The sequence below is a fragment of the Sinohyriopsis cumingii genome, chromosome 1 (assembly GCF_028554795.1).
Source record: "Sinohyriopsis cumingii isolate HCF-2022 chromosome 1, ASM2855479v2, whole genome shotgun sequence".
NCBI classification, from domain to species: domain Eukaryota; kingdom Metazoa; phylum Mollusca; class Bivalvia; order Unionida; family Unionidae; genus Sinohyriopsis; species Sinohyriopsis cumingii.
The window spans coordinates 39200825-39228771 of record NC_142961.1 but is presented as its reverse complement, the minus strand read 5'-3'; the positions used below and the strand labels follow the sequence as shown (position 1 = coordinate 39228771).

General features: G+C 34.4%; 1 protein-coding gene across 1 annotated transcript in view; it reads left to right on the top strand.

Annotated features, from left to right (window-relative positions):
* The window catches only part of LOC149806746 (regulator of MON1-CCZ1 complex-like), a 99558-nt gene that overhangs the window by 18012 nt on the left and 53599 nt on the right, over window positions 1-27947 (top strand). The window contains exons 5-12 of the mRNA XM_089957133.1: window positions 4422-4508; window positions 4830-4901; window positions 6117-6191; window positions 8697-8800; window positions 13876-13968; window positions 21951-22056; window positions 24362-24473; window positions 27366-27413. Of these exons, the coding sequence (XP_089813259.1) occupies window positions 4422-4508; window positions 4830-4901; window positions 6117-6191; window positions 8697-8800; window positions 13876-13968; window positions 21951-22056; window positions 24362-24473; window positions 27366-27413 (697 nt within the window). The remainder of the gene's footprint in view (window positions 1-4421; window positions 4509-4829; window positions 4902-6116; window positions 6192-8696; window positions 8801-13875; window positions 13969-21950; window positions 22057-24361; window positions 24474-27365; window positions 27414-27947) is intronic.

Genomic DNA, 27947 nt, shown 5'->3' with positions numbered 1-27947 from the left:
GTTAAAAATGAGTTACCAGATTCTAAGACATTCTGGTCACTAGAGTATGCTTGTCCAGAAATAAGTTAGCTAATATATTTAAGGATGATTGCTTGTTAAAATTTGAAGTATTAACTTTTTTTTATTATATTGATAAGTGTCCACAGAGTCCAAAATAACTTAAGAATTTTCTGGTTTGTCTGCATTTCACAATTCTTTGTTAAATGTCTGTTGTTGAAAGAGTCATTACATAGAAGAGGTGCGTATCATCGATAGAATAAGAGTCATTACATAAAAGAGTTGCATATCATCGATAGAATAAGAGCTCAATGTATACAAATTCATATTCTTATCAAATACATTGTTAGATACATATAAACCATTTTCCTATCATTTGCTGATATTTTCACTTGAAATACCTCAAAAGCTAGCAATCATTGCAAATAAACCAGATTAAATTCACTAATGAATTATATAAACTAGGGCATATTTTAAGTTTTGGTGGAATATTGGAAGAATGAAATTCAGTAAACCCTCCAAAATTAGATGATCAATTTGACTGGTTTCTCTCATGACAGCACCTGCTTTCATTGCTGAGGACAAGCTCCTGCTCAGGGAAAGTTGGTCTTTTTTTTATTAAAACTGGTTTCCTTTGGATCCTTCTTTGTGGGCATATACAGAACCTATAAAGTAGACTGAGCTAATGAAGTAGGCAAGTCTCACTTGTTATTACCTAGCAGAGAAGAAAGGTATCAGATCTCCAGTCCTGCTCTGTCATCCTGGATCCTTTGAGTTATCCATAAGGAACTAACACAAGACCAGCTGAATTTTGTACTGACATGAGCTCAGAAGATTCTGTGAATGACATCATCTAAGTTGTAGAATGGTGGTCAGAGATGACTTTTGCCTCATAGGCCTTTCATCCCTAAGGGCTCACTTTGCCTTGGTGGGGCCTATATCATTAGTTCAACAGGCTACCTTCCCAGGTTGATTAGAAGGAGCAAATATTTTTCTCTATACTGTGTCTATATATTGACCATTAGCCTGCATCTCACATGAGGCTTAAAGTTTCTTCACATATGCTAGGAGACTGGTGACGTGCAACTCTTAGGAAAAGGGATGTAATTCTCATAATGTTTTATGATCTGGTAACGTATTTGAAGAAGTCAGTTTCTGGAGTAAAATGTTTTTTCAGTAGTACTTATGATAATATTAGTGCCCACCTGACATTTACATTCCTGGACGAGTATGCACACTCACAATTGTATTAAATGATGACTGAAGGGATTTGGTGTCAATCCTGCATTCTAAGGGTAGACCCCTCTCATCTGACTTCAACCTTGGAAAACAAATGATCTTTTGGCCAAAGGCATGGTGAATATCTGTTTAGCTTTGGGAGGGCTGTATTAGGAAGGTAGTAGATGTTCTAATATATTATGATTGTGTGTGCATTACCAAAGAAACATGTTAAATAAAACATTTGGCTTCTGGAGTTCAGTTCTAATATGATATGAGATATCCATGTGAAACTTGATACAAGTATTAGACTTGTGGACTAGATATGTCTTTTGGTATTGGCAGTTCTTCAGTTCCAATATTTGATTGCTTTTGTCCATTTTTCAGACCATCAAAGCATCCATTATCATTGGCAAAACTCCAATATCTTCTCAGATATGTTAAACTTGTTTCATATACTAGACTATAACAGTGTTCAGTATGTCTCTGATATGAATGTTTCATATATTAGACTATAACAGTGTTCAGTGTCTCTGATATGCATGTTTCATATATTAGACTGTTAATATGTTTTTGCCTTTTGCTGTTGTGATATCCTCAGCTTCAGTATGGTTTATTTTTCATCCATTCATCCATCCACCCAGTATGATTTATTTTTCATATGTCCACTCATCCATCCATCCATCCATCCACAATTTTATTTCTGGTACAAGAATCCAAAGATGTTCAAGATATTCTATGAAATTTTATATACATCTTATCAAAATTGTAGACAGTTAGTGTATCTTCCAATTGTCCATACCAAAATTAGATCACAACAAAACTAAAATGTTTCACCATTTTTTGGACTAAATATAGACATTCTGTTACTATATTAAATAAATGTTTCAAGTGATACACTGTCGTATATGCTTCCTTGTACTTTGTTGCTAACCATCCACATGTCACCAGAAGCTGATATACCACTAATGCGAATTAAATGTGTACAAAAAATGATGCCTATGACTTCCTTGTAGGGGCCCCGAATGGCTGAGTGGTCCAAAGCTCTCACCATTCCTGATCACTGCTGTCTCACCTCTGTCTGCATGGGTTAGAGTCTCAGGCTCAGCTAATGTGCATACATAAGAAAGCTTACTAGTTGCCTCATGGGTCGGTGGGTCTTCCCGGGATTTTCCAGGGTTCTTCCTCCACCAGTTGTACTGGCCACCATGTATAGCCTATCTTTTGCTGAAAAATGGCATTAAACCCAACAATGGCAACAACAACAACAACATAATCTTCCTTTTATACTTTGGAAATGTGAACTTTCTACATTACATATATGAAATCTCGAATAAATCCATTTGTCATGTAACAGGCATTTTGGTTGTTGTTGTTGTTGTTGGGTTTAACGCCATTTTTCAGCATACGATAGGCTATACATGGCGGCCAGTATTAATGGTGGAGGAAGAACCCAGGAAAACCCTGGGAAGAACCACCGACCCACAAGAAGCTACTGGCAAGTTTTCTCACATACCCACATTGGCTGAATCCGAGACTCGAACCGGCACAGATAGAGGTGAGATGGCAGTGATCCGTAACGGAGAGCGCTTTAGACCACTCGGCCACTCGGGACCCCAGGCATTTTTGGTATCATGTGGGATACAGATCACTTCATCTCCTGGTCTTATTTGGCAACAAAATAATTCACATAAAAGATGTCAAAAGCAGTTGAATAATAGACATAAAAGAGTTTGATTTTGATTCATCTACATTGCAGACTGAATTTTAGTCAGCTGATTGCAGAAGTGAAAATAGCAGTTAATCTTGCCCCACCTCCACCCTTAGTTTAATGAAATTTGTTTTGTGTGAATTCATTTTCTTTGTTCCTAAGTTTTCAGACATGAAAAAAAATTACATTTGGCATCTGAAAACAATGTGTAAAGGTTGCAATCACTGACATTAATGTCTTTATTTTCGTTTAGACCCTTTGTAACTTGTTCCCTTACCTGAATGTGACTTAGTGAAAGCACACTATTGCTAAAAGATGGATTAATTTTTTAATTTTCTTAGGTATTTCAACTTTTCACTAACCTTTTATATCTTAAAACCAGGACTGTCTGATCAATTTGCACTCAGAGTGGTAGACTTTCAAAAAGTTAATCCTGTTCCAACTTAATCCTGGTGACTTAGACATTTGATAATGATAGAGATCTCTCACACTTTCTATTTCTCCCTCAAATACGTTTTGCAATGACATTGCATTAGGAATATTAACCTGCTACCTCGAGAATCCAGTCCTATTAAAAGGCAATAGTGGTCTTTTCCTATTTCATGTAGACAAAGAGCAATAACTCTTACCCATTACCTTCTCTTGCCACTCCAGCTGTCACTGATTTTATAGCTTCACTACTGTACTGTTAACATCACACTTTTTTTCCTGCAACAATCCAAGCAGTTTTAGTGTTCAGTTTGAACCATCAAGCTTTCGTTTTAGATTTATTGTATAGGACAGTCATTCTTATGCAGGTTTTATGCATTGTTTTTACAATTTCTTTGAGATTTTAGTAACTTTGTCCCCATTATGGACTTCATCTATTTAAGACCACACCTCATATTTTTCGAAAGTTATTAGCATGCTGCCATACTAATTTATGCTTTATTTTCCCCTCTTGTGTCATTTCAGAAGAAATGTCAACTAAATGCATGAAATGCATAAGTTCAGAGCATAATCAAGAAGGCATCAAATGCAACACTATTTATGTCACTCCATTAGTAATGAGAAATATATTAGCAATTTAGTAACATGATGAACTAATTTACGATTATGTTTGTCAGATTCCTGAATATAAACTTCGTAAGAGCCTTTGAGTGAAAACAGATTGGAGGATATCGTACTCTCGGCACTTGAGATGCAGATTATAAGGTTAAAAATTTAAAATATGCTAAAGAATTGATCATTTTAATTCTGCCTGTAATAATATTGTGCTATTATTTAGTCAGATCTAGATAGGGTTGCAAGCTGTAAACAGCCCAGGAGAAAACTATGGTACAGTTTTCACGACATGATAAAACACTGGATTGGAAACTTGAAATGAGGATTAAATACTATATTATAATAAAAATGTCTCAATATAAAAGAACGTATATTGCATCTGAGTTATTAACTCTGTCAGGTAAATTTTGTTTAATGGTCATAGTCATTTGAACATTCTTTGTTTCCCCAGGGAAGATCTACAATTATTAAAGGGTTTATCTGGACAAATATCAATGAGATTGTCTTCATCACCGACCATGGTATAGAAGTCTATCAGGTTTGTTTCTATTTTACACGATATAGTTATTTGTTACACTGAAAAGCAAATTATGTTTATAATGTTATTAATGATAGTAATTGGTTTTAAAAAAATCTTAAATGTATTTTTTAAAATAGTGTAAATTTGTATAAATGATCGTTGAATTACTTTGAAATAATTGTGCATTGATCTTGGAATCTTTTCTTTTTATGGATATATTTTTATTTGTTTTTACTTAAGACAAAAACTTTGTAATATCAGTTCTTGCAAAAGTTTAAATATTTTCACAAAAATATTTACTTTTTGAATGAGGATGACATTTTCATTTTCTAAATACAGGTCAATCCTGAGAAGAAAACCTTGAAGAATCTGAAGTCTTTGAATATAACAGTGATTTGGTATGTTTGGATGGTAAGTTTTATTGTGCAGAGTGAAAGCTGTTTCAGGTTTTGGTATTTTGTTGGGTATAGGGTACTCCTGAATATAACATGAACCAATTTTTCCAGCCATTCTTGCTAAAAATAGAAAGTTATTGTACAAGACTCATACTTCAACCAACATTTTGGAATCTTTATGATTCTCTGTTTTTCATTTGACAGCCTTAGATTTTGTATAATATATCTGATGTAGATAGCAAACAATTTTAATACTCATAAGGGGATTTTGTTTATGTAGAGCTCGGATTATGTACTATATATATGCACTTATAAGTCGAGTCAAACTTTTATACGGCATATTATACAGTGGTAGATCTGCATCAACAGTTTTTAGCTGGATCCAGTTTTACATGAGTATATACAATAGTTGAGATGGGAAAGCATTTACTCTTTCACATACCAGAAGCTGGGGTGGAACCTTGGATGGCAGATTTGCAAAATCAGTCCTTCATTTTAACATGAATACAATTCATACATCATTCATCTTCCTATACAATGCATGGAGAGAAAGCAGTATTACACAGTAGAGACCTCCTTTGAGATTACATGTCACAAACAGCAACCACCAGCTAGGCAATATTGAAACATCATCACAAGAATACTCAGCCATTTGTTGAATGAGAAACTCACATGCTGCCACGAAGAATGCAAACACTGTAAACAAGCTGAATTTTCTTTATTTTTCAAGTTGGAATTCAGGTATTAACTTGAAATATTGTATCTATTTCTGAGATAAATACTTATTTCAAATATTGCAATTTTTATGAATGCAGGTATTTATCTTCTGAAATTTTCTTGACTATTGCAGTGTCCAGGCTTTCTTTTGTTGTTACGATAGACTTGTAATAACCAACCATAAAATCACAGACATGACATATACAGTATGCTTCTCAGTAATTAAATTCACATTGACAGCTATGTAATTGTACAATATGTGTGCATTTGTCAGTATTTTTGGAGATGAATTATTTTTTCCACAACATAGCTCATTTGACTATTCATGAAAACAGACTGACAGTAATACATTTGATTTTTAGTATGTTAGTAGAATTTGACTATTCATGAAAACAGACTGACAGTAGTACATTTGATTTTTAGTATCTTAGTAAAATTAAACATATTTTATTAGAGATTTTAAAAGTATGTCTGTTATTTATGCATTATTGTTTGAATATTTTTTTTTCTTCAGAATCGACCTGATGGAGGGTTGTTATTGCTTTCAACAGGATCACAAGGAAACTCATTGCAACCCATTTACTTTACTGTGAGTCTACGATCTTAATTTGATCCGACTGCCTTATTGTGTTCCATGTTATAGTGAAAGTCATACAGGTCATGTAGGTGCTCAGAACCATCTATTTCAGTAATGGGTGTCATTTGTTGGAATTTGATTGCACATACCTTTAAATGGCAATTATTCACTTTATTTGGATCCTCATACATCCATGTTTCTTATTTTGATAGATTTGACATTCTCTTTTATCGACCCAGTTTTGTACCTGGCTACCATTGTAAAACTCAATACTGATCAATAATTTTCATCTGTAAGTTTTAATGATGTTTAAGGTGTAGAGCATTTAACATTCAGGATGTAATATGTTTTGATTAGACTATGTTAGTATTAAATTTGAGAACAATTCAGTTTTTAATTTGAGTAAATGCACTTACATGACCTGTAGGGCTTTTACTATAACAAAAGATGAAACTAAATTCATTATAGTTAAACCTTATTTTTATCACCAAAGTAATTATCAGTTATAAAGAAAATTAGTTATCAGAAGAGAATATTTGCTTTCCTTGCTTTCCAATAAGTCTTTAGTTTGTAACATGATAGAAATAGAGAAGGAATTTATGATCCAGAGTCAAAATGTTAAAGTCTTAGGATACATTAGGTTTATTTAAGAAAACAACCACATACTATGGATATATGGAACAGTCATATACTATGGATATATGGAACAGTCATATACGATGGATATATGTAACAGTCATATACGATGGATATATGTAACAGTCATATGATGGATATATGTAACAGTCATATACGATGGATATATGTAACAGTCATACAATGGATATATGTAACAGTCACATACGATGGATATATGTAACAGTCATATACGATGGATATATGTAACAGTCATATACGATGGATATATGTAACAGTCATATACGATGGATATATGTAACAGCCACATATGATGGATATATGCAACAGTCACATACTATGGATATATGTAACAGCCATATATGATGGATATATGTAACAGTTATGTACTATGGATATATGTAACAGTCATTGGATGGATATGTGACACAGTCATATACAATGGATATGTGACACAGTCATATACAATGGATATGTGAAACAGACATAGGATGGATATGTGACATAGTCATAGGATTGATATGTGACACATTCATATAGGATTGATATGTGACAAAGTCATATAGGATGTATATGTGACACGTTCAGATGGGATGTATACGTGAAACAGTCATAGAACGGATATTTAACAAAATCATATAGGATTGATATTTGACACAATCATATAGGATGGATATGTGGCACAGTCATATAGGATAGAAATGTAACGCAGTCATATAGGATAGAAATGTAATACAGTCATATTGGATGGATATGTGACAGTTATATAAGATGGATATGTAACACAGTTATACAAGATGGATATGGGAAGACAACGTTTGATACACAGTGTAGATATCAAAGGACTTGTACTGTTTGGGGGTTACATTATTGTTGTAATGAAAAGTTTCAGGAAACAGATTAAATGTTCCAGCATTTTTCTGTAACTGTTATTTGTCTTGCATTGACTGAAAGCAAATTTAAAAATGCAGGTCCTTCACATATACATAGAAAGTTTGCATTAAAAGTGAAAGTCATAATTTCTTCAATTTCTACTGCTCAGATGTTGTTAAACTGATTGGAGACTATGAAGTGAGAAGGATCTGTAGTGAATTTGTAGTGAACAATTTGAAAGCATTTTACCCTTGCTTTAATCACACATGAAAAAAATTAAAGTATTTAACCAATTATAAACCCATGACTTATGACAACCATGTATGCTCACTTTTTAAGTTGAGTCCAGCTGCAAACAGTATAGACCTTGACTTCCTGTAACATTATGCAGATTGTTGTTGGACATGGCTTATAAGCAAGTATATATGGTAATGGAATATTTCATATGCAGTGTAAAAATGAAAAATTCCACCCAAATGCCCAAATTTTATGTTAGGAAGAGGCTTTGCCATATGTCTGACATGATCTTCTGATCTTGGGGATGGAATTTTCCTATTCAGCACTGATGCATAATGAAGGATAGTTTTCTCACATTCCTGGCTGCTGAGCATAGATTATAAACAAAATGGTACCCGGTCAGCTCAAACAAATTGGTACCTGGTCAGCTCAAAGAAAATGGTGCCCAGTCAGCTCAAACAAAATGGTGCCTAGTCAGCTCAAATAAAGTGGTGCCCACTCATAAACAAAATGGTGCCCAGTCAGTTCAAATAAAGCATACAAAGGACAAAATATACCTGAAAATATTTTTCTGTATTTCAGGTAAGCATGTAACACTCAGTTTTCACTAAATATTTGTTGGAAATTGGTTTACAGCACAGTTAGATTAGATAAGTACTTAAAATTAAAGTTGTAGAATAATAGCAGAGAGTAATGATGGCATGGAAACATCTATACACAGAATAACATACATAATAGAATTGTATAAAACTGACCATACATTTATTTCAGTTTGGCTCACAGAATCGGTTGCCAAAGTTTGAAGTTGATCTTCCTTCTTTTCCCAAACAACTCAAGCAGCTGCTACAAGAAAGGGATGTCAGTATTGCAGCCATGTAAGTAAGATAAAAATCACATTCAGTAATAGAAGTAAACTTTATGGCCCATTTTGAACGTCCAAAGGTTAGACTTTATGTTAAAACTTCATTAAGCCAGCCTGCCTGTACATGGGTTGTATGCAGATCTGGCCTTCTTGTTTTGATCCTTGTTCCGCTATTCTTACACCAATCAAACCTCATTATACTGGCCATGACTATAAAACAGTCAGTAATTTTTATCCCAATAATTTCCAGTTAAGGAAAGTTTTACTGTAATGTGCACAATTATACCAAAATACCTGAGTTGTATTTTTGCTGTAAAACATTTGAAAACTAAAATCTTGACCGTCTGTAATTTCTCTGAAGTCAAACACAGAAAAATCATACATTTTCTGTTTTAATTGTTGCAGAAAAAAGTTTAAAACTTTTACATAGAGGAAGTGGTAGAAACTTTTGAAAGTTTAAACTTTAAAAATAATAAAAGCATGAAAATTATTTTCAAGACAAATTTTGTATATATTCCTGTATAAATTTGCGGACTAAAATCCTCTACTGTTGACTTTTTCTAAAAATTAGACTCCAAAAAATTATTAGTATTCAAAATAACAGATGAAATTACAGTCAAGTGCAGAAATATAAATGCTTTGAATGGATATTATAATGTATAACTTAGATTTATGACCCACTTCTGCTGAAATATAGGTCACATCTGGCATTGAGTCCTACTGTTTCTCTCTCAGTTATTGCTGTTTGAATGCCCTAAATTTTACCTTCTTTTGTTTCCCATTAAGAGCATTTACCTAATGTGCATAGTTTATGTACCGTATATATTTGCGTATAAGCCCGTTCATGTATAAGCCGACCCCCCCCCCCCAAGTGAATAGGTATAAACACTAAAAAGTGCATGACCCATGTATTAACGGACCTTCAACTCTGTGACATCACACAGTAAGTTCTAAATGCATTTATTTAGGCAAACTTATCTTAACAAAAATCATTAAAAAGAAATGGTATAAACTTATTTGAAAAGTAATTTATTTAATTTTCTGTTTTCTTATTGTTTCTGCCTAATTTAGATTTGTGTATAACTTGATTGAACGATGACAAGAATTGAGCATTCACAAGTTGCTGTAACACTACCTCTCCCTTTTGACTCAATTATTGTTTGTTTTTGCATTATTGCATTGGACATTTTATATCAGTGCACCAGTAATTATGTTTTTATTTTGCCTTGAAATTGTAAAACCTAACTTATTAAAATGTAATCCCATTATGACAACACAATGAACAACAATACGGTTTGATTCAATGCTCACAATTAGGCAACAGAACATATTTGCATGTGGTGCCACCACATGTACATTGTAGGTTTAAACATGCACTGAATGAAGTACATTCTGCTGAGTGAAGTGCATCCCTTGGAGTCTAATCATGGGCACCACTGCACTGAACTTTAACAATATCTCCAAAATACAGTAATGAAGTTTCAGAAATATTGCTTCAAAAATTATGCTAATGCCGTAAAAGTGGAGTTGTAGTTTGCTTTGATGTAAGTGACTTTATAGCATACCTGTCCACTCTCATGCTGGGATTTCACGCCCACCTCCCGATTTCATAATATCTCCTGATTTTTGCAGAGAACTCCTGGTTATTACATTATGTCTTCGATTTTCATTTATCCTTAAAAAGAAAAGTCCTACATAAATAGATATATCGTATGCAATTCAAGGAAACCATGTTTTGTTGTATCACCTGTGAATATTAATGTGACGAAATAATTACTTTACTAGAAAGAATTTGCTTCTGCAATAAATAGAATGTTAAGTTTAAATATTACTCATGTAAATTTATGATTTTTTTTACCTCTACAAGAATACAAAAATCAGAAAATAAACCAGAACAAAAAATAAACTACAGCAATAAAACTATCAACAATTAATTTCAATCCCAAGAATGATCACTATGAATGCTGTAACTCCATATGCTATAAAGCCATTCCCACCAAAGAAACTTACTCGAGTGAACACCTGGCAGTTTTATTCCATATATGCGAACGTTAATTACCATCATTAAATTAAAAGATGGAATGAAAATACATAACAGGCAGCATATGTGACCTTAACACATTAACCCTTAGCGACGACTTAATGGGGCAGGAAATAGTAGCCTACTGCCGAGCTCTGTAGCATCATGGTCATGCATGATACATTAAAGTGGGTGGTATTATAGAAAGGTAGACAGATGTAGCTCTACAATGATACCAAATAATCTGGAATATCTAGTTGCACTACAAAATACAGATTAAAAAGAACCTCATTTTTTGGACCTGACTTTTTTTTACCCAAGAATCCGATTTTGTGTTTGGATTTTAGACTTTTTGGTCTCAGAGCTAAGGCAAACTGGTATGAACTGCAAACAGACAGATGAGTCTTTGCAAAAAGTAGGATAAGATGGGCATTTGGAATAAAGAGTGGTCTCCATACAAAAATAATGGCTTCGTTTAGCAAAAAAAAAGAGAAAAAAAGAACTCCAAATTTTACCCTTCTGCTCATGCGCGAGTCAAATAGCCAATGAAAACCAATGTTTCTAACACAACTAGGCAGTATGTTATTGAAAGATGACCAGAGATTTGGTGTTTTCGAGTCTGTTCAGAAATAGCTTTCAAAATGTGTTTCCTACTCGATTTTCAGGCAAATATGATAAAAAGCTCCAGGGGTTAATGTGTTAAAAAAAACTAATTCAGACTACATATGTTTATAGTAAACAATACTAAATGCCTTATGAGTTGACAGTAAGGAAATAAGGTTGGATATACAACAAAGGGAAAATAGTTGCCACATGTACGGTACCATGAGGCTGCCTATTTAAGCTTCTTTACTTCACCAGAATTGGGAATCCTTTATTTGTCAATCTATTGATGGTGCTTGCATAACACACAGTAGTGTAGAACATGGTTTCTTTGAATTACAGTTGTGGGCCAATCATTTTCACAAAATAGTTGCATTGATAAGCAGGATTAACTTTTAATTAGTTAGGCTGGCTTTGTTGCTTGTTTATTTAAGACTCACCTTTAGCTATTGTGCAAATTGGCCACAGCTGACCTAAAAATGAAAATAGGGCATGTCCTGGGGGAAATTAAGGTATATCACCTGGAAAATTGGTGCATTATTTACAAATTTCAGGCATATTGGACCCGTAAGAGCTCTCAATATTTAGTGAAAAAAATGCCACGAAAAAACACTTTTAGGTCCCAATCTCCCTATTTTTTTATTCAGTCTCCCTATTTGGATTTTGAAAAGTTTACAGGTATGCCTTACACCCCATTTTACAAAACTACAGTAATCATGCTAATATTATGAAATGAAAGGCAATTGCACATCAAGGTACTGGTATAGTTGCCTGTCAAAATTCCCCCTTAACACAAGCCAGTTTCAGGATTTTAATGATTAACTGGCCTGTACTGCTGTCGGAAAACAAAAGACAAATCAGGCCAACTATCGACAAAGGAGATGCCAAAACATTTAAGCTTTCCATTATGTGGAAAGTTATGATGTTGTTCAACCAAAACACAAAACTAAAGTAGATTATTACCACTCTTCGTGAACATGTAAGTTATGCTTGTTATGTGCCTTGTACAGTTAAACATGTATACATTTTCATAGATATTACCTCAGTTCATAGGATCGTTTATATCATCGAAAATGAGTAACTTGGGAGCTTGTGATTCAATGTAAATGAAACAATTATTATGGACTAGCTGAAATGTTATCTGGAAAAATGCAATTTGGTCAAAACAATAAATCAAAATCTGCATCCAATATGTTTGGGAATAAATAATGATTTAAGTGACGCTATGCACACTTTGCACTGTGTAAGTACTGTACATTATAGTTCAGCCTGGTCTCCTGGGTAGACTCAACTGGCCCGCGAATTATGAAGTCTGTATTTACCTTTATTTAATTTCATGTTGGAGAAATCAGAAAATATGCACATGCAAAATAATAACAAAATCAATCATAGTGCTTTATAACAGTTTAATAAGTGTTGGGGCACCGAAAATGATTTTTTTTTACATGCATATGTCTTAGGACACAGAAAAAATTATTTTTTCGTGTCCCAAGATTTACAGCCATTACAAAAGTCAACAAAAAGACTTAAAAATTATCAAGCTTAGACGTTGGCCTGTGGATAAGCCAACTCCCCCCCTTCTTCCAGGGCTTTATTTTTTCCTAAATTATTTGGCTTATATGCAAGTATATACGGTAGTTTAGACTGTTGCCTCAAAATTTGAGCAAGCCTGCATTTAAAAACACAGTCAAATTGTACTGGCCTAAAAACAGTTGGCTAAAATACTCTTGGTCATGCAGACTGACATAGAGCTTATAATTAATTAAACCTTGTTTATTTAAATTACAGATCTCTTGACATAATTATCTTGGTCTCTTGGGCGTTTTTCAGTTACCATTTACACTCACTTATAAGTCGAACCCAACTACAAACAACATAGACCCTGATCTGCAATTACATAATGCACTTGCAAATCAGGATCAATGTTTTTTGTTATATTTATTGCTTAGACATAGATGTACCAGTGCATTATATGATGTCAAATCTGTGTATGTAGCTGTGCAGTTGAACATGATTTATAAGGGAGTATAAATGGTATTGAGATCGGACTGTTATTTTGTTGGTACACTTCATATTGAGGTTGTTCCCAGCATTGTTTTACAGGAATACTATGACTTGGTTTATTTTCTAATGTTTAAATTTTTGTTGCAAAATATAACATTTTTGTCCGTGTTTTAATTTGTGGATGGGAGAAGGGTCCCTTGTTTCCATAGAAGGATAATTGTTCATTGGGTTTTTAATGCATGGCTTGTAAGAGCCACAAAATTTAAAAACAATTGGTACCCAACAAAAAATGATGACTTTATAGTAGTTGAAATACTTGTGAGCACTGTCCTGTTTTTCGCTACTATTAACTATGGTTTTATGAATTTATATACATAGACCACTTTAAAACTTTAGAGGAATGTAAAATTTGGTACTATATCCTTTTTTATGTTGTTGACATTGATATTCATTACTTTCAGTTATGGTCAGCTGTACATTGTTGTCCTGCGACACCAGCCTCGCCCTGGGGCCACAGGGGCAGAAATAGTGTTGTATCAGATTCAGGCCAATAAGTAAGTCCAGCTGTTGCAATCTTTTTCTTCAGTTTCATTAAGTAATATAAAAGTCTATTGTACCCTACCATTTTTGTGTAAGGCAACAGCTTATCCTGGTTTCCATGGTATAAATTGAAGGAGATTACAGAATTGCCTATTGCAGGTTATCAATTACAGGATGCAAAGTAAGCATATCACTACAGTTCTACCCAGCCTCCACCCAAGTGCATGTGTCCTAATAAAACTTGGATGTTGGTGTAAATCATAGATACACAGACAACACCTGTTTTGATTGGACAGTTCCTGAATAAAGATCTGAATTTTGATTGGACAGTGCCTGATTAAAGTTCTGAATTTTTTCAGACAAAATCTATATTACATGAGTCAGATATTAATAACTTTGATGCTCCTCAAGATTGGTGGGAAACTACTAACCTTTATAACTAAATCTGATCCCAGAGTGACTCACCACCATGCTGTTCTTGCTATTCAACTCATTTGAGTGTTAGCATGCTTATTTTATATGTAACTCATTTGAGTGTTAGCAGGATTATTTTGTATGTAACTTGTTTGATTGTTAGCATGATTATTTTATATGTATCTCATTTGAGTGTTAGCAGGATTATTTTGTATGTAACTTGTTTGAGTGTTAGCAGGATTATTTTATATGTAACTCATTTGAGTGTTGGCAGAATTATTTTGTATGTAACTCATTGGAATATTAGCAGGATTATTTTATACGTAACTCATTTGAGTGTTGGCAGAATTATTTTTTATGTAACTCATTGGAGTGTTAGCAGGATTATTTTTTATGTAACTCCTTTGAGTGTCAGCAGGATTATTTTGTATGTAACTTGTTTGAGTATTAGCAGGATTAGCTTATATGTAATCCATTTGAGTATTAGAGTTAGATAGAACTCATTTTAGTATTAGTTGGATTAAGTTAGATATAACTTGTTTGAGTATTAGAGGGATTATTTTAGATGTAACTTATTTTAGTATTAGAATAATTGGTTTGGATTGAACTTGGGTTTAATTAAGCTTGGTTTAGATTGCATTAACCTGAGTATTGGAATGATTAATTTTTGTGTGACTTATTTGGGTATTAGAAGGAAGAGTTTAGACAACACTAATTTTAGTATTAGGAAGATTGGTCTAGAGTTTGTAATGCTTATTTTAAAAATTGCAACTGTTATCAATCACTGTTTTAATGTTTGTGTATTGAGCCCATGACTGAACAGATATTTTTCTGTATATGGATGACTTAAAATATTCCTGAGAAAGTAAAGCATAGAAAGAAAGGATATTTACCCATTGAAGGACGCAACATCTTGTGTTTACAGAAACAAGCCATCCAATTATAGAATAATTTAAATACCAGACATGATTTTTCTCCGTTTTAAAGCGGAATTCCGCTTTTCTCCTGACATGAATAAGATTTTTCTTGATATAGTCTATTTTTTATATCATCTCTGATCAGGTTTTTTTAAAAACAGTCTGTCCTGTCCCATTTCGCAACGACACTTGTAAATTATTCATTCCATATATTAATTAGCACATGACTCTAGTAAAGAGTATTCTAATTGGTCAAAGGTTTAAATTCATTGAATGAATGTTTGTGTAATGGAAATTGAGGGCAATGGAAAGAAGAAGCATGCCTGCAAAACATGGCATCCCGAGTTGTTGAGAGAGAGCTTGACGCAAGAAGTTTAGATAAAGGTTTAAAAAAAATGTATGGAAGAGTTTGGAACAGCACCTACAAAAGAAGCTGCAAAAATGAAAAATCAAAGCTCAGAAAGCATCTGGAAAACGTGCAATGAATTACTTTAAGAAGAAAGATTTCTTGCATGAAAGAACAGACGTAGTCCTCTGTCAGAATATGTGCACTGCATGTCACCAATACAAGCACCAGCTTGAAAGGAAAAAGGCTGTCACTGAGAAGGAAAAGAAACGATTGCACATTGAGCCAAAAAAGTCAGTGGTGACAAAAAGGAAGACTAAAGAAATCTTTGCTGAAGCCGCAAAAAGAGCTTGATTGGCATATCAACAGGTTGTGTCCATTGGAGAAAAGACAAGTGAATGTATGGGATTATTTGTATATAGTTGATATACTTGGGTGTTTATTTTACAGATTTGATATGAAAAGAGGGAAGTATAATATATTTGCTGCAAAAATTGACAAATTATTGTGACTTAATTATGATGTGAACACTGACATGCACATGAAATAACTTAACCCATTACTTCATAGAGCATAGTGACAAAGTGCAGCTCACTGTAAATAGAACACGTTACCTAGTCGACCGCATATGCATAGCCGGCCTGTGAACTGTTAAGCAATGTAGTGGTGTTACGTTTAACAGCAATTTTAACCATTTTACATTTTTGGTACACATCTATTATATGTGGAACAATTTAAGAGTAAAGTCGGATTGTTATAGCTGTGTAATTATTTATCTTGGAAGAATTTGTTATGTGCTTTAAAATCTGGAGAGAACTCGTTCACCGTCATGTCAGTGAGGCCGTGTGACCAACCGTAGCTGCCATTTCTCATACTCGAAATTTACAAGTTTTTCGTCTGTGTCTACATCACTAAGTCATCTAAATTTGATAATTTATAAAAACTAATTGCAGCCTATATCAATATCAGAGCCTTTACCTAGGTTATTGAATCTTTCATAGTTGTGATTCTAATCATGAACACTTCGTAAGTACTGAATGAAATCCGCGAGTGCCATTTTGGAGAGTGGAGATTACGACCCAGTTACTTTAAATAGCAGATATCGACCAGTACATAAAAAGTGACCACGTGATCTGACGTAATTGTCATTCACAGAAATGAATGTAGTATCTAATAAGGGGTTTTCCCCAAAGGTGGCGCAACAAAAACCGGCTTAAAATGGCTGATGTTTACAGCAGACATCAAAAGGCGCTTCCATGGGACTTTTGTAGAAGCGTCAAAAGTCGCTTCGATGCGACTTTTGTAGAGGCGTCCAAAGACGGTTGTATGAGGTAAAGGGTTAAGCTTCAATAGTATTGGAGAACAAATTCATGTGACTATAAATATTGTGAAATTATTGAAGTAAAGTTGAACATATTTGGTAAGTTTATTAGTTTTTCAAATGATTATTTTGGTTTATTTTATCATCATAAGTTGCACCACGAGCAATTTTTTATGAGTGTAAAATGAGTTTTTGGACGGGGGCCTTTAATCCTCTGGACCACTGGATCGGGGGCACTGCTGCTCAAGAACCCATTGGGGGAGGACCTCCAAACCCTTCCTTGAAACTGTTTCATCTTTTTTTATGGAAGACCAAAATCATGTCTGAAATACAAACTTCATCTTAGTAAAGAAGGGAGGAGAGTTTCGTGCGTTGATATTATTTTTAGGTTATGTGATCTGCATGTAGTCGTGTGTGTGTTAGATGTGGGTTATAAGGCACTTATATATATATATATATATATATATATATATATATATATATATATATATATATATATATATATATATAATCCTGGCTGCAAGTGTTTTTTGTTCATGAGTAAATTAAAATTTGATGTCTGTTCTTGTTTTTTCAAAAAGAGGCTTCAAACCCATTCCACCCTTTATTTCTAGAACAGTCCATGCTTCATATATTCTTAATATACAGTACGTGTACAAACAAAAAGTTACAGTGTACATTAATTAGTCAACCCTTAGCCATTTGCAGGTACATTTGTAGTCTGAGGTTTTCTGGGTTTTTTATCAAATGTGCAATTCACCATATCCTTAAAGATAAAGGATATGACAAAACTATATTTTTCAGATTTCATTGAGGATGCATCTGCTATTGTATTATACAAAGTATCATATTTTGTATACCCTTCAGGTACAGTATGTTAAACATAAATGTGTGTATCTTTATGGTGGGACTACTCCAGTGGCCTAAGTGTTTAGAGCATCTGCCTTTGATACGGGAGGTTGTGATTTTGAACCTGGCCAAGTCATACCAAAGACTTGTATAAAATGGTACTTGCAGCTGCCTTGCTTGGTACTCAGCATTACGAGGGTAGTGTTAGGACTGGTCTGTTTGGTGTCATCATAAAATGTGACTGGGTGAGACATGATGTTACATGTCTGTGTCATGATGCCCCAGTTGTAGACATCACTATGAACTGGCACACTGCAGACATTGTAGTGATATGACTGACAAATTGCTAAAGCTATGTTAAAAATCCGAATCACACAAGCGCAAATGCATGCATCCACACACATACACTTTATGGTGATCAGTCATGAGCTGTAAAAACCATGCCCTCTTTCATACAAGCTATACCTAAAAGATGCAGGTTTGGGTCATCTGGTATTATTAATTTCACTTTTGACAAAGGCAGCCATCACACTGAGTCAGAAACAGTGCCCTATGGATACATACAATATTTATAATAAAGTGGTAAAAATGTATCCAATATTTCAACATCACGCGTAACATTGTGACACTGTACAGTGTATGTATATGATATGTGGAGTCTGATTACACTCATGAGTCTTGATGCATTGCTGATGCTGATGGTTTATTTTTGCCACTACAAATTTAGAATTGGTGAGTGACAATGGTCAACTAGTTGTCAACTTCTGCCAACCTTTAGAGTTATCATGCAGCAACTAGAGAATAAAAACAACTTTATAATTACAACTAAATACCACTTTTTGTGCTAAAACCATTTGGCAGATACAGTTTAATTCATAGCATTTGTGTGATCATGAAACTAACAATTCCTATATTAAGTTGCCATTCTGCATATGACTAGTCTGGATTATATAACAGTTAAAGTGATTAGTCTAAAATTGACCTGTGCAATCAACCTCATTTAATGGCATGGATCTAGAAGAATGTGGACATGGAAAATTTAGTTGGCACTAAAATTGTTGTCAATCAAACTAGCATAAACAGATATATGGTAAAGAATTTATTAATATGAACTATCTTCAGAAGAAAATGACAGTTACGGCTGTTTATTAGTGAATTTGAAGTCAGGCAGTATGTATATGTGTACTGGTCATATGGTTTAGAGAACTCCAAGTAATGAATGGGAATGGCTGGTCTGAGGTTGAAGTAGATGATGACAGTTTTATCAGACTAATCTAACTATACTTCAAGAAATAAATGCTGTGGATAATTATTTGTTACTTTGCCTTAACTAAAACCTTCACATTTCTTCTTCAAATATGTTATACAGTCATAATTCCTCAAGAGAACTACGACTACCTGACGAATCCAGAACTCCCAGATAAAAACATTTAGCTAAAAAGCTAAAAGTAATCTATCCACTTAGGTGGCATTCAGTTAGAGTGATCTCCCCTTGGCATAGGGATTGATGGCAAATCCTGTGAATATCTGTTACTGCTTTGGCTCATGCTGAGTCTCATGCTTTCAACAGAGATATCTCGTATGGTTTTGTTGTCTCCAAGGCTGCGATATCTCATTCGACTGTAGAAGTGTCCATTTGAAATACTGGGGTATGGGACCAATAGAACCACTGGTCAAAATTTGATGGAAGGTGCTATTGTGAGAACATTTGGGTCTTGCAGCTGACGTTTTAGTCAGTCCAAAATGTCAGTAACTCTGCCAGACTGTGGTTGTAATCAAAATTTGTATTCTTCATTTCAAGTATCAACTGATGCTGGGGTTCTGATCCCTGTAGTTGAGGAAGTGGGAGGAGGAAGGCATGACTCCAATGGTATAAGCCAGAAAAATTCTTTGAAGTTTGGGAGGCTGAGTCTTCACATGCAATTGTATATTCTAGTATCAATAAAGGAATGAAGCGTTGTCGTGTTTGCTTGCAGGTGGTGAGTCTGACATTTCTTGTGGTACCTGTAAATTTACTGGAGATGAGTGTCAAGCTCTGTAAACTTGTGGAGTGCCCTGAATTCAATACAGTGGCTTCCAAGTGGTCACTGTTTAGAGGCTCCCTTTGAGTGGCAAAAATTTGAGAATATTGCGAAGTGACTCTGTTGGATATTGAGGCACTAAGCTGGGTGTCATATGTAGTAAGTATCTTGAGGCACTGTATCAGTGGCTGATCCATGTGAGTGCCTGTATTTTCTGGATTAGACATACTGGACAACAGATGTTCTTCTGGTGGCTTATAATGTATTATCTTTTGTGGTCTTGGCCCATTATGATCCCATGTGTATGGTCTAGTCCAATCATAATGGATGTGGGCCACCTTTGTGGTATTGACATCCAGTTCATGCTGTTGGGACCAGGTATGTGATGCTTGATCCATGTAGACAGTCTGAGCATCTTTTGTGCGAGATTGTAATTTAGGCTGTGTAGTTTGCTCATCCTCTCTCTTCTCAGCATATAGATATGGAGTTGAAACTTGCAGTGGAATAGCCTATTGGTATCACCAATAAGGATTTATCCTGTGTAGAAGTGAATGCGGGCTGGAACTGTCTCTGAATATATTGCTTTTGTTTACTGGAATGTGGCGCATGTAGCAGACAACTTAATGAAGGCAATGAAGTGTCAATATATGATATTAATTAACAATGTTACCTGTAGGAAGGCTCAGTGTACATGTAAGTTCAGTGAAGCTTGGCACACAGACAATAAGATTACATTGGTATAGAAAACTTACCTGTATGTACCTGGTCATAGCAGAATTATACATATTTTAAGACTTTTTGTCACCCATGACTGACTTGCACTCACAATATATAACTATAACCATAACTATGTGTGATGTCAGATAAGCTACCTGTGCAAGTAAATAAATGCTATTAAATGTGTGATGATGGCAAAGTGATAAAATTGCAAAGGCAGAATTTTTTATCATGGGAAGAACGAAAAGTTTGAAATATTAGATGTATTATACTTCCCTTTGAAGTGAAGACTCTCCATCTTTTAAGTGTAGAACTTCAAGTAAGCTTGATAGTGGAATTTGCAAGATCTCTGTCAAGAGCCTGGGCAGAAGTAGTAACAGATATTCATGGGATTTGCCTTCAGTCTCTGTGCCATGGGGAGATCACTTTTACTGTCACATAGGCAGGCAGACAACTTTTAGCTTCTGATATAAAGTTTTTATCTGGGATGGCTGGATTTGCGAGATAGTTGTACCTCTTATAAGGTGTTATGATTGGGTAAGTATTATCAACGAAACATTTGTTACCAGAAACATTGGTTTTATCATCTTTTACTATAAACTCTGCTCAGATGATTTCAGCTGCCAGCGTCCAGGGTGACCCAGTTATTTGGGCTTTGACAATTTTCTAGTAGGTTGTCCTCTGGCCAGTAAAGATTTATAGGTACTTGGAACACTGTACACTTCATCACTACCCTCATGATAATAATGAAATATGTAAATTCTGTTTCAGGATTATCATGACCTATTGATGATGGAAATTCTGATACTATTTATCTACAAAAGCCCATTGAGAACATGTGCCTTGCTAAGTGAGATATTCTTGGGATTTGCTGACAACTTAAGGCCACTGTTACAGTTCATGGCAACTTAGTTTTCTTCTATGGACCATTGCCTGTAGACTGTTACTATTTATATCTGATAAAATATATTGCTTTGCATGTACTAATGCTGAGGATACCACTGATAACAGTAAACATGGTACTCTGTATTAGTGCTTTGTGTTGGTGTGGTGAACTGGAAGTTTAAATGGATTGTATGTAATCTCAAATCCATTTAATATCACAGATTTATATTGTGTGCAAATATTGTTGAGGAAAGATTGTGTGAACCATATTTACCATATATATTGGGACACTGTATTTGTTGGGACACATTAACTTAATCTCAGATCTGTATGATACCACCAGTCTATATCTTGTGCAGATATTGTTGTCATACTGAATCTGAATATCTTACATTGTAGCGGCAGTATATGGTCACAAGACTTGTATTATCCTTTTCTGTAATACCAGATCTTCTACAAAAGAGACTTATCTAAGGTATGAATGATATGCCATTGTTTATAATTGGAATATCTTTTCATTGTTTAGGGATAGTCCTGCCAAAAAAACAAATATTTTGAAGCTAGAAATGAGTGGAAGGTTTGCTATCAACATAGTGGACAATTTGGTGTTAGTTCATCACCAGGCATCTAAGGTATGTTCACTTTGTTTTCAAAAAGAAAGAGAAATCATACTTTACTATGCTGGGAAAATCTGAAAGTTGTGTATTGGCTGCACACAATCCATGAAAAATATTCTTTGTATTTTTATTGAATTCTGAGAAACAGATAAGAACTTTCTTGCCAATCGCAAGTTTTTTTTCTTCAGGCCTCATCATGAATATGGAAGGGACAGTTAATGATATCCTCGTTCATCCATCCATATGTCCATCTTGTCCATCACACCTTGGTTAAGGTTTGAATTTAGGTCAGTTTCTTAAGCAATTTCTGCCCTCATGAAAGTGTGACTTGGTATGCAGATGTGTTTTGGTGGGTACAACACAATCCTATTAAAAATAGGTCACTGTAACCTACATTTTGCACTTTAGTTGATTTGGTTCAGATTTGCATTAGCTTTTGTTTCATTATACTCTTCAGAATTTTGCAGCTTGATACATAGATGATTCTTGGTGGGCACAAAACCATTTTATCAAAATTGGTCACTATGTTCTACAGCTGACTTTGGTTAGGTTGTACATTTAGGTCAATTTCTCAGGCATAATTGGCCACAGCCACAGATACATGTAACTTTCAGAGATGCGCAGGGGTGTGTGGTTGCATGAATTGCACAAAAGTTGTATAAATTTGTTTAGTTTGTTTAAAGTTGTGTATACGAAAATATAATCTGCACAGTATACAATTTTTACTTAACTCGTCACCTTAAATTGCTTATTACAAGTTATGTCAGTAGAAGTATCATAGTGGTTGTTGTAATATCTGTCTTTTTTCAGGTAGACAACTGTTTTCACATTTGGGTTCTTCAGCTTGACATGAATGAATTATTAGTACATTGGACTTTGGAACAAGCATTCTGTCTTAGTTTGAACATTTCATCAAATTTGTTTTACAAATGAGTGCATTATAATAGGAGCTACCCAAAATGTCTGATTCCCAGCATGGTTCATCTTCACATTATGCTTTCATTCAGCATATGCTGGCTGATGATAGTGATGACGACAATGATTTTTAAAGTTATGAAGTATATCAGAGTTGGGAAAATGTTAATAGATATACCATTGAATGATTTTGAACCTGAAAATGGTGTTGGGCTTAATGTACATGCTGGATGGACAAAAATGGATGGCATTCCCATCAAACCTGCTTTCAGCGGTATTTCAGAATTAAATGTCAACAAGACAGAATACCACACCTGATTAAAATAAGGACAGTTTAAAAGTAGAGCACAATCTTCAACTCTTTTCTCAAACAATTTAACTCTGTTGGATCCTCTGGTACAAAACTATAAGAGGTAAAGTGAACTGAGTTAACTACAAATTTAAAAATGAAATTAAGAAGTGTGGATATTTATTTGATCAAAATACCTCTGTCATTGATGGACTTAAAACCCTAATTACAGCATTATGGAACAGATAAGAAATCTGGCATAGTAGTCTGTAATGATTCGAGAAAGTGAAATTTTGGCAGAGCTTTTGTTAGTGAAAAATCTTAGTTTGGAGCAAAGTTATCCGAAAGATAATATTTGTGAGCTGTGAAAAATTGTACATAACAGCTGTAAAGAACAGTTTTCTAACTTGTTCAAGCTGGCAAAACTGGCTGTGTATATGCAGACTGTGAAATGGGGTTCTCAGCACAGAACAATATTCGTACACAGATAAAGAACAGATTAAGCTCCGAAACAATATAGAACTAGAGGTGTCATCATTCACAGATATCTAACAGGGTCAAGCAGGGAGAAAGAGGGACAGATGTTGTATTGTTAGGAAGAGTGCTGTAACTTTGAAGATATCTGTTTCACTTTGCCAAAATTAGGTCACTGTGACCTGTATTCCATGCTTCAGTGATTCTTGATAGTTTCTCATGCACATTTGACTACATAATTGTTTGAAAAGGGTTGACAGGGCACTGGTATTCCATGACAACATTTCTAGTCATATTGCAGGCTGCTGTACATAGCATTTGTGAAGCCTTGCTTGGATGTGTTTAAAAAACAGTACAGAATTTCTGATAGATTGTAGTACTTTTCAACATAGATCATTATTTCATAATAGTTGTCCTCCACACTAAGTTTTCTCAAGCAAGATACTACAATATTTATTTATTATTTTCATGAATCACAACTGCAATCAAATTAGAAAATATGTATGTCTATGTTGATCCTTATATAATGCAATAATTTTTGTTCGTTGAGTCTTTAAATGAATGGTTTTTAGAAACCATTGTATCAATGAAACTTGATAACCTACAAAGTATAACTAAATTCTCATTATGCTTGTCTTTCAGACCACAGTGATGTTTGACATTCGACTGGATGGGGAATCGGATGGTTATTGTCTGGCACATTATCCTGTAGTGTCTCCTCTTCCTATCAGGCCATTCAAACTACTCATGCCAAGTAAGTTTTTTGTCGCCTTCATTTTAGAAGATAATTAGACATAGTATGTCACTCTTGATGGCATCAACAATTGTAAGATGTTTTGGGTTAAAGGTTTTGAGTCTCTCTCTCTCTCTCTCTCTCACACACACACACACACACACACACACAGTATTCAGCAGGAACATTATGTGGAATATGAGAGGTTCTTTCAGTTCAAGGCACTGGATCCATTTGTTGCAGAATTAGTTTCAAGTTTTTCACATAGTTAGCCATTGAAAATTGCTGCAGTAAAATCTGTCTTTAAAAACCACCCCTTCTGCCAACGGTGAGTGGACACTCAAGACAGGTGATCACTCATAACAAGGTGGGCCAGTTTTTAAGGTTGAAATTCAACTGGGTTAGAAAAAGAAAAATACCTAGAATTACTGTATATATATTTTGTTCTTTATTCCTAGTTCTAGCTAAAATATTACATGCATTGATTAGAAAATTATATGACACTAAAATTACATCCATCATAAATTTGAAAAAGTTATATATGAAGTTCAGAATAGCATATGATTTGCAAAGTTATCTATAAGGTAACACTTATCTTGTACATATACTTTGAAGTTCACAATGATAACAATTATTCGGTGAATTTATTTACAGCCAAAATCCAAAATCTAAGTCACCCATAGCATAGATATTGATGGATTGGCTCAGTAAACAGACAGATTAACAGCTGCACTAAGGTGAACATACGACAAGATCTCAGATATTTCCACCATTCATAGGTTTTAATGAGAGTAACATCAATAAAACAAAAAAGAATTTTACAAAAAATTGTTGAATTAACTCATCCAATTTAATATATGAAGACAGCAAAAAGACCTAATTCACTCATCATTACATATTTTTACTCCACAAACAATTCAAGTACCTGTCTTGATGCGATGAGATAATCTTCCAAAATGACATTATCGGCATTGTGTAGGTTTTCACAACAAACAGTACAAACCTTTGAACTGACCATGCATGTCAGTGATTGGTAATCCTTTAAAGATAGAATGGTTAATCATATTAGGGATTTTGATGAATATGGTATCTGGCAATACAATGGTTCTTAGACAAGCATATAATGGAGTTACTGTTTGATTTTGAGGTGGGGGTCTTAGGATTTTAAAAAGAAAAAAATTTCCATCCACCAAATGGCTTGAAAAATAAACTTTTGCTGTGATTTGTAGAAAGAAAAAGAACTAATTTTACCTATTATATTAGTTTCCCCAACAAATTATCTTTAGGTAAAGGAAAACAAAATTACAGAAAATCTCACGATCCAACCAAAAATAAATGGTTAGTCTGTAAGTCCGGTTCATGGTCATAATAATACAGCTTTACCCAATAAATGTAATGAAACCAGTAACAAGATTCTTTTTCCCCTCATTTTTTGTGAATGTCAGTTTGGAACAATCTGCCTGCAGACGGTGCTTGGCAATTATGATTACAAAGGATTAAATAAACATGTAGTTTTTGTGTCTGGTTTGACAATATTCTTGTTCAGCGTTGAAACTCACATTTTGTGAAAAAGTCATGTTCAGTGGTTAGTTTTGGTAGGTGGTAGCTCAAAGCAGTGCATTTATATAGTAAAATCAACAATTTCAATTGTGGGGCCCCCGAGTGGCTGAGTGGTCTAAAGCGCTCACTGTTACAGATCACTGCCATCTCACCTCTGTCTGCGTGGGTTTGAGTCCAAGGCTCGGCTAGCGTGGGTATGCAGGAAAACCTGCCAGTAGCTTCTCGTTGGTCGGTGGTTCTTCCCTGGGTTTTCCAGGGTTCTTCCTCCCCCATTAATACTGGCCGCCATGTATAGCCTATCTTGTGCTGAAAAATGGCGTTAAACCCTAGAACAACAACAACAACAACAATTTCAATTGTAAATAACTGTTGGCTGGGGGCCCCGAGTGGCCAAGTGGTCTAAAACACTCTCTGTTATCACCTCCTTCTCACCTCTATGTGGGTTCGAGTCTCGAATTCAGCCAATATGGGTATGTGAGAAAGCTTGCCAGTAGCTTCTCATGGGTCGGTGGTCCTTTCCGGGGTTTTCCTGTTTTCTTCCTCCACCATTAATACTAGCCGCCATGTATAGCCTATTGTGTGCTGAAAAATGACATTAAACTCTACAACAACAACTGTTGGCTGCTCATAGCAGAGATCACTCAAATCAGGTTTTACCGTTTTGGCCAGCAACTGAAAATTTATATAGGAAGTCACAGTGGAATTTTGGGGATTGGAGGGATTTCTTCTCTCAAATCATATGGCATGCAGCCTATATTTTGTTATTAGAAGTCGTTGGTGTTTCTAATAATAAGGCACATTTTGTATTTTGCTATTTTGTAATCTTGATTGAAAGAACAGTCAAAACAATTGAAGGGACATAACTCAGATATACTCCTGAGAGATTTATTTGATTGTATCCCTTGATAGGTTGCATATCAGACGGTAAAGAATCATTCTATTGAAAAAGATTGAAAAAAGGCAATTGCTTAGTTATTTTCTCAAAATATTTTAGAATTTTTGTAAAATTAATTCTCTTTTAATAGATAAAGATAAAAAAGAAGTAAAATATTTATAATTAAGATTATATGCACTATAGGGTATAGTCTACAATCCTAAAAAGGTTCATGATATCATCAATATCTCTCAAGGTCTATTTATCCCTTCAGTCCTGTTTAATGACGTATTTCATGAACTTGCCAAGTCATCTTTACTCTCAGTATTTGGATTTCTAGTTTATCATATGTCTTTGAAGTGTCAAATTTTGGTTAATTTTCAGTTACAATCTAAATCATTTATGTGCTCATATTAAAATCAATACTTAGAGGTCAGCTTGAGAATTACATGGGTCAATTTGTTCATGTTTAATTTCAGGTCTAAACCTTCAGGTGCAGGAGAAGACAGAATACAACTGTGAACTTTGTATCCTTGCTTCAGCCAAAATTTGTTGCAGTGCCTAGATTCACTTGTAGTAACATGTGGAGTTTAGTTTTACTTCTTAGTATGTGTAAGAAGATGAACAAAATATTAACTCCTTTAAAAGATTACATCAGGAATAACTTCAAACTGAATTATTAGTTTATGCAAACAACTGGTTTATTTATATTACTAAGAATGGGACAATTTCTTTTTTGAAAGTATTTTGCAAGGTTGTCGGGAAATGTTTTTGGGTTGAGGTTTTACTCAACTATAAATACATGGAATATACTATTTTTGTGATCAGTATTCTTGGAAATATAATTACATCGGAAACTGTGACCATATAAGACTTATTATTAAATATTTTTTATATTTTTGCACCAGCAAACATTGAGGTTAGAAAAACATGTATGAGCACTCCCTCACTATAATGCCCTTCATTTTAAAAACAGTTTGTGTTATAAACTGGGTATGGTCATGAGTCACATTTCATTATTTAGTAGTAGAGTCATATAATATTATTTAATTCAAGGCAGT